Genomic DNA, 8,711 nt, shown 5'->3' with positions numbered 1-8,711 from the left:
TACCTTTTATCAGGTTTATTTATTTATCATATTCCAGCACTGCAAACCTTTAAGCTCAGAACTGTATTCATTTACTTGTGCTTTCAGATCCAACTTGTTTACTGAAAATACTGGGCACTGCTTCCCCAAGTAAACATTCGTGAGTTGATGCCTCTTCCTCTTTTTTAATGATAGCTGCAGTCTGCATTTGGGGGTAGAGTTTCTATTTGCACACCTGCTTCATGGCAATTTAATTCAGACTATGGTTTCCCTAGTTCGTTTAGCATGCCCTCGTGGGGCTCTACTGAAGACTTGCATAGTCAAAATGCAAGTTCAATATCAAAATAATATGGTAATGGTTACTGCTCTAGTTTACGTGTAAATTAATTACTTTCTTCCTTTGTTTCAAACATTCCTACCCAAAACTTCTGTTGTTTTGTAAATACTAATAATAGTGAGTTTGGCAAAAATAAAACACTTCCATATGTCCTGAAGTGCTGTCAGACATCTCATATAGTCACACCACTACATTGTGCTCTTAATACTTTCTACTCTGCTGTTTCAGGATATCGAGGGAGAGGTAGGATAATGTTGACTTTTCTGGTTTAGTTCTAATCTTGCTTCCTCTTTTTTTCCTCTGTTGGAGTTGATCTATAATGATTAAAAATCCAGCCGATAGAACAAGAGTGGCTCCTGCCATGTAGAAGCCTGCTCTGTAATCTCCAACCATGTCCACAATCAGACCTGGAGAGAAACAAATGACAGGAGTGTGATTGATGGAAAACAGGCTAATGTACATTAGCTCAGCAGTGTGAGTATATCCGCTTACAAAGGGAGTGTGCTGGCTACGTACTTTTCTTGCAGATTTCTACATCATGACTACATGGAACATCACCCCACTATAGTATTTTTCAGTTTGAAACACAATGGATGTCTCATTGCTTTTTATATGTGAATTGCTAGTGGAACAATATATTACACAGTTTGAAGCACTTTCCAACCTAAAGTGTGGCAGACAGTGCAGGTATTGGCAGAAAAAAAAAGACAGAGTGTGCAGCTGTGTACATGAATACCTCCATGTTCTGTGGGGTAGCTGTCACCAGTTGCTGTAATTTGGACCATAACTACAGCACAAGTGAGTTTAAAGCAGAAAAGGAGATTCATCTGCTGGAGACAAAGTGGAGAATTTGTCTGGTGTGCTATGGGTTTCCAGTTCATCACTTTACAAAGAGTCACAGATATTAACAAAAAGACTTTGGTTTTCAGGGAGCTTTAAGCCAACCAAAATATGTAATGCCATTGTGTATTATACTGAAAAATCTCTAGTGCAGTAGTAGCACTGCAGCAGTGTGTCAGCTGCCCTCTGGGTATGATGGCACATTCCTTTGCGGGCTGATGAAGGTTGCTTGCTTGTGGGAAGTTTGTCCATGTTTAGGGTACTCTCTAGCCCACATTCTAAACTAAGATTAGGCACAAGAACCATGAACTCAAATCTTTTAGATTTTACACTCAAAGGAGGAGAGGAGAGCTTGAGAGGCACTTATGGTTCTCTGCTCTTCCATACCTTCTTTACAGTTTACTAAATATACAAAAAGTGGCCACACTGATTTCCAGATAATCAGTACTAGTGACCAGCCACTATAAACTATATTTTATTCAGATCTTTCCAACACATTTTTGATTCTGCTCTGTCTCAAACCCTCTACAAATCTTCCTGGTTCTTGTATTTTCAAAAGTGAATGAAAATGTTCCAATATTCCAATCTGATTCATTTGCAACCCATTAGTGATGTCATTACCACAAAAGTCATTTGTAATATGTGAAAAATGGTCTTTGGATGAGGACTCAGATCTGCATTGTACAAGTCACACTGGTCAATTTTTTTTGCCATATCACTTTTTAAAGTCTCGACAGCTTGCAGTTCATCTGCCTTGCATTTTTCCAAGATGACTATATCTTGTTGCCAGCCCATAAATCCATGTGCTGTCTCATTGTCTGCTCTCTCTTCCCACTGTTCTTATGTGCTGCCTTCCCTGTTTATTATACTAGTTGGCTCCAATGCTGTCTAAAAACATTAAGCATTTCTCTGAAAACTTCCTTGAGGTTTGCATACCCTAATGTTTCAGGCTATTCAATTTGAACTTCTGTAGAAACCCTCCCAACAATACCAGCACTTGTGCAACATCACTAGTCTCAGATTTCAGTTTCTTCTCTGAAAGTGTGTGTCTGCTGCTTGTCCCAGAGGCACACTTTCTTAGCAAGATAGTTGGAGGCCACCAAGTGGCATCATGTGGTATTCGGGGAAGCAGGACCACCATGTGAACCCTGCCCTTCATCCCTCCTTTCTTGTTGAAAAGGTATCTCTAAAATCATGCAGAAGAGAGAGAGCAAGGTATTTTGACTATTTGTTTTAATGCACTTCTTGGCTCAGATACCCCTGAGATAAAAAAGGGGGAAGTTTGAGTGCAGATCCAGATCTTTTCAGTTTGTATTACCATTCCCCTTTCTTCTTGTAAACTGTATTTGGCAGTGAGTTGTCTTAACTTACCCGCAAGAGGAGGTCCCACAAAACCTCCAGTGCTTCGAATGAGCATGAAAAGCCCCAGAGCACTGTCAAATTCTGGCATGCCTACAACATCTGCCAGCACTGTAATGTGAATGGCAACTGTTGTACCAAAGAAGAATCCGTAGAAGCCAGTGAATATTGCCAAGGAAAGGTAATCGTTAGCCAGTGGCAACAGCATCAGGGAAGTACTGATCAATGTAATTGTCATTGCCAGCAAATGAATGGTTTTGGTAACATGGAGGTTGGCATACCAACCACAAAGCAATCTGCCTCCAAAGTCCACCATAGCCAAAATGGATAGGAGGGATGCAGTCCATGATTCATCTATTCCCAGGCTGTGGCTAAGTGGAACTAAAAATAATGGAGGAACAAAAAAGCTCATAGCAGCTAATATACCAAAAATGGCATAAAGTACAAATTCTGTTCGTCTCACAAGCATCCAGTTGAAGGTTTTGTGCATGATGGGAGGCTTATCTTCTTTGTCTCTCCTGGATGCACCATTGCCAGGTGGTGTTTTAGTTTCATAATGGCTGGCCTCAAGGAGGCAGTTGCTTGCCAGGGGTCGCATCAGTCCTCCAAAGACACAAATATTGAGTTGGATGCCACCAATGATCAAGAGGGAACCTTCCCATCCATATTGACTAATCAACCACTGGAAAAATGGCCCAAACATGAATGCAAAGGCACATTCTCCAGCACTGGCAATAGCATTGGCCAAAGCCCTTTTCTTGGAGAAATAGTGGCTAACAATGCTAATGGCTGGTGTCCACGAAAAAGAAATGCCAAGACCTGAAAAACACCAATACAAATAACACTGGTTAGGCACTGCTGAGGTATTTTTTGAAGGTGGAAATTAAAGCAGTCAGTGCTTCCATATTTGCAAAGTTAAAAAGTGTTAGAAGGAAAACATTTTTGCCCCAAAGAAGCATGAGCTTAGCTGGAGTAGATGTAAGGGTATATTTTTGACATTCTATTCTGTAAGTTGTATATGATCAAGTTAAAAAATAGAACATGAAGTATATACATTATTATAATCTCACTTAAAAAAAAAAAAAAAAAAAGTTGGTTTCACAGCTTTGTCAGTGCATGAGAGATCAAATTGTCATGGGGTAGAAGCTAGAGAGATCTCAGTGTCCATGCTGTCTGCATTAAGGTTGGTACTTGGTCAGACCAGCAGGTTAAGCTGAGCTGTGTTCAGGGTAGACAGTGAGGCAGAACACGAAGGAAGCTGGTTAATCGCTTCTATTTGCTCTTCATTTTCTTGCTTGAATGCTCTGAGCAAACTTAAAACCTGCTCTAACTTAGAGTTATTTTAATGGCTCCCTAGACTCTTTGGCAGCCCAGGACTGCCAAAGGGCTCAAATTCCAGACATTTTCTCAGGCATCCAGTGCAGAATTTGGAATGGTTTATTTTATTCCCTGCTAGCTTTTCTTCCTGTTCCAGGAAAATCTGCTAGCTGTTGAAGACCATTTTCTGGCCTGGATTTTCTTGGAGTAAAGGAAAGGATTGGAATCAAATGAAAGCCTGGGACTCTGTTCAAAACAGAAGATAAGTTGATAGAAAGTATAGAATTTGGGATCTCCATGTCTTTTTACTTCAGCACCCTTTATAAAGATTTTTTAAACTTTCACAAAGCTCTTATCCCTGAGTGAAAAGTAAAACAATTTTCCGCTTGCATATAATTTGCAGGTGTAAATTACTGGCATCTAAATATTTGTCTTCTTTGTCATTGCAGGTTTCCTGTACAAATTCTTATTTCCAGAGAAGGAAATCACTTTTAAAGAGCATTGCTTGTTGGGGCTGCTCATAAAGTCAAAATAGATACCAGATTTTAAAACTCCTACCACTAACACATTCAAATAAGTTGTTAGTGGAAGAAAGCCATTAATTCATACCCTGTAGGAAGCCAGTTGTTGCATACATCCAGACTATGTTGAGTCCAAAAAATCCCAGTGCCATTCCTGAAAAAGCCAGAAATCCTCCAGTGATCACAACTGTCCGATGGGTATATTGTACGCACAATGAACTGGCAACAGGGGCTGGATCAGCAGAAAAATCAGAGAAAGAAAAATATATTAGGAACATTATTCTGATCAACATGGCCAGATAAATAAAACATTTTGAGGAGGACTACCCTTACAATGCTTGACAAAAACAACCTTAATTCTGCTGGATGGGGTAGGAGATCAATCAAAATTTCAAAATTGTATCCTTGCTGATAGAGAAATGAATGTCCCTGAGGCACAGATTTGAAAGTATATTCAACATATGTGGACTCTTTTAAAGGGAAAGAGCATTATAGTGCCTTCCTTGTAGTAGGACAGTTCTACTGATTTTCATATGAGAATACAACTAACAACAGGACAGAACTTCATGGACTGTTTTAGCAGAAAGTGAGACTTCAGCCACAGAACCTATAAATTCATCTATAAAAATTTTACTATTAAGAATGTGTTATTGTTACGGCTGGCATGAAAACTTTCTGGAGAAAACTAATTTTTGTTTTCTAGAATTTTGCAAAAATCAACTCTTAATGGAATTTTAAAAGTTTATAAAGGACCAAAAATTAGGGTTTATTTTGTGGTAATACTTTTACAGAAATTTGGCAGTTCATTTCTTATATCTTTATTTAGTGGTACAGTTTCTTTAAAGAGTGCAGGGGCTCTTCAACACAAGGGGAAAGGTGCAGGTGGTACAGATCTGATGGTGCAACAGCTTCTTTGGTCTCTAGTCACTGTCTGGAAACACCTGAAATGTCAGGGATATTTCTGCTTAATTAAGGATCAGTTTTACTGCCTGGCCGTTTTTTCCATCAACATCTCAGAGTCGAGGTCAAGGCCGTAGGATTTGTTTAAATAGCCATGACCACTAGGGGGTTCCCAAGGACCGCCTGGCATGAACCAGCTCCCTACATATATCTGTTATATATTTATATCCTTGGAAATGGAGTTCGTGCATAAAACTGAGTTCGGTTAACCGGGACCATGCTTCTAAATTGAAATAAGTAGGAAGACAATGATTAAGAGATAGCAGCCAGCAAGGAAGGTTTTGTAGTATTTTGTAGGGGCAGGTTGTCGTACATTCACCTGTGTTAAGATCAGAATTGGGTAGCTAGAATGAGTGAAACAAACCTGATAGAGTATTAGTTGTTGCAAAATCTGCAGAATATACATTGTCTGATAGCAGACAGACCTGGCAGGAGTTATACAAACCTCAAATGTCTCACCAGTTTTTACAGCAACAATCTGATTATTTTATAAGTATGTAGAAATGATACTGAAATTTGGTCATTATCTTAAGAAGTAGTCAATGAGACATGATGAAGTACATACAGCTGGTGAATCATACAATATGATGAAAAAAAGAGGAGAAAAGTAGACACAGGATAATGTCCATGAAAGTTCTTGAAGACAAGAAAAAGATTTGCAGCTGGAGCAGAAATATTACTAAATCTCAATTTTTAAATACCAAATAAGAAGAATAAACCGGCAGAAATTGAACATGGGGTAGCAAGAGAAAGAAAGAAGCTAGCCACAGAACTGGAAATGGGTAAAACAGCTTGACTCCAGAGTTTGAAAGGATGAGGGCAACACACAGAAAATGTACAAGCCATAGGAAGGGATGACTAGCAAAGTGCAATGAGGAAGGTGTTGAGAGGTGTACATCAGTACCGAGAAAAGGCTGATGAAGGTGATGGGAAGCATCCTTGCTGTGGTAAACTGAACAGCCTGTTGCAAGTGCAGACCTTGGGAGTGGAAGCACATGCTCTCCTTCGACACAAGAACAGACCTGCTGTTGAAGGGATCCAAATAGGAAAAAATAATAATTCAGTGATCAACCTTCATACTGAGCCAAGTAACACTTAAGATGTCCTAGAGATACACATTAAGAAAGACTAAGCCAGGCTGAGAAACATGCTCTAAGAACTGGAGGCTCTGGTGATCTTCATCAGGAAGTCTTGTGGTCCCTATAAATGAAGCAAAGGCAGAAGAAGATGAGGACAATTATATATTGACTTGAAACATTTATAAACTGCTATATAGAGGGGGTTTGGAATGCTTGACCACCGAGCTTTATTCACTGAAAGAGGATTATTTTCAAAGGATTTCAAAGGATGAAAATCAATTTCTGTTGAAAATTATAGCTGGCTTCCTAAAGTAGGCCAGCCTCATACCTGGCTAGGCAAATATATTTTTGCTGGTTTATACTTGATATTATTGTGTCATATGCTCTATTCCTTGATACATTCGTATACAATGTAAATATATGCTATAACAAAACAAAACCCAGCTAAAACAGGACTGTTAAGTTTTTCTCTCATTTGCTGGCTTTTTCTTCTCATGAAGTTTAAATGCCTGAATGACAAAATAGTATCACAATATGTCAGTGGTATGTCTAATTTGTAAACTAAATTGATTGATTACCATTTATTCATTTCTCTGGTCTGTGAATCAGTTTTTTCTTTTTTTTTTTTCAGTTAATTATATCTGTCACTGCAAAGCAGGCATCAAGGATAGCAGTTTATAAAACTGATAAAATCTTTTCAACTCATGACTTATTTTATCTTTTTACTTTGACTTTGGGTTACTCTTTTTTACTTCTGAATACATTTTTCACAGAAAGATCACTTGCTCTTGATGTTTGGAAATACTGCAGTTCCAAGCAATAATAGTGATAGGTGTGGACTGAGTAGGATGCATGAAATTATATAGTGTCTATGCAATGAACTATCTTAAGAAACAAAATTATGATAGCATTTATTATATAAGGATATTTACCTATTGCAACCATATATCTCTATGAGAATATGCAGAGCAGACTTCACAAATTCTGTGCCGTTTCAAGCCTGCACATGTTTGGAATCCTCACATCATGTGAAGGCTCATGCAATTTACAAGGGCACTAAGGACTCTCTGAACAGCCAAGCTGAGTCAAACACAGCATGTTTCCTAATTTTCCCTCCTTCATTTAGTGTGATGTGGTATTTGACCTGTTCCTATAGCTCACTGCCTTTGACTTGGACAGTTCACTCTCTCTTCCCCTACTCTCTGCTTGTGTGCTCATGTCTTTTTTGAGCTCTCTCTGAGTGAATTGATTTTTTTTTTCTTTTTAACTCTGTGAGTCTTCTGGTAGATCAATAACTTGGAATCATACTAAGAGGGGTAAAGAAGACACAAAATTGGTAATACATGCAAAGAAAGGGGATCTTGGTGAAGATAAAAATAAGAGGGAAAAAGCAGGAAAAATCATTTTGGTAGCAGATGGCTTACCTGATAGATGGTGTCACAATCCTTGTATTTTGAAGTGCTTTGAAAAAGTGAAAGTCACTCTGAGATCAGTGAACTTGCACAAACTGGTTTAAGAGCTTGATTCAACAAGCTCTGTGGCTATTAGAATTATCTCTAATGAGTTTAGCTCAAAGCCTGTAGCAAAACTTAATCATGAGTTTAGGTACAAGATTTTTTTTTCAGGCAATCAATTCCTGTGTCTATAGAGTTCTGTTATTAACCCATTCCATATCTGAGGCAGCAAATGCCAATTTCCTGAAAAAATTCTGTATTTTCTGTAGAGTTTACATATTTCTGGGTTTGGGTTTTTTTAAGGAAGTTTCCAAACTTGCTTGAGTAGTTAATATTAAAATAAAATGCTAGAGAAGTACTACCACCTACCTCCTAAATGAAAGACAGCAATGGTTACTGATGTGATCCAGGAAGTGGTGCTTGCAAGTTCATCAAAGTGCTGCTGGATTTCAACAAAGAACAGACCAAAAGTCTTGAGGACAGCAACAGTGAGGCCCATTACCATGAAGGCTGACACCACCACAACCCAACCATAGCCACCATCTGGTGGATTGCTGTCTTTAGCCTGCATCTTTTCCAATTCTTAGATCTTCTCTGGGCTTTGGGTTTTTTTTTTTTCTTTTTTTTTCTCAAGTGGTAGTGATGGTGATGAGACTTGTTACCAGATCTGCAAATTGGTAGAAGGCCCATTGTTAAAGAAATTAATTAAAATATTCTAGGAATGGCTCACACAAGTAATTATCAAGTTAAAATACAACATTAATTACAGTGGTTTGACTGAAAATATTACCTGGGGAACAGATGCCCCAAAAGACAGAAGACTGAATAAAGAAAATTTTAAAAAAACTCAACTAGAGAGTTAAGA

At 38.4% G+C, this 8,711-nt stretch overlaps 1 protein-coding gene across 1 annotated transcript; it reads right to left on the bottom strand.

Annotated features, from left to right (window-relative positions):
* Nucleotides 1–517: 517 nt before the first annotated feature.
* Nucleotides 518–8,417, bottom strand: LOC310922539 (monocarboxylate transporter 2-like; the record flags this gene model as incomplete). Its single annotated transcript, XM_083883169.1, has 4 exons — nucleotides 518–723; nucleotides 2,528–3,334; nucleotides 4,442–4,585; nucleotides 8,216–8,417. 4 exons carry the CDS (start codon nucleotides 8,415–8,417, stop codon nucleotides 518–520), a joined length of 1,359 nt encoding a protein of 452 aa, XP_083739295.1.
* Nucleotides 8,418–8,711: the final 294 nt, after the last annotated feature.

The sequence above is a fragment of the Zosterops lateralis genome, assembly GCF_965231275.1.
Source record: "Zosterops lateralis genome assembly, chromosome: Z".
Classification (NCBI taxonomy): Eukaryota; Metazoa; Chordata; class Aves; order Passeriformes; family Zosteropidae; genus Zosterops; species Zosterops lateralis.
This window is presented reverse-complemented; position numbering and strand designations above follow the sequence as displayed.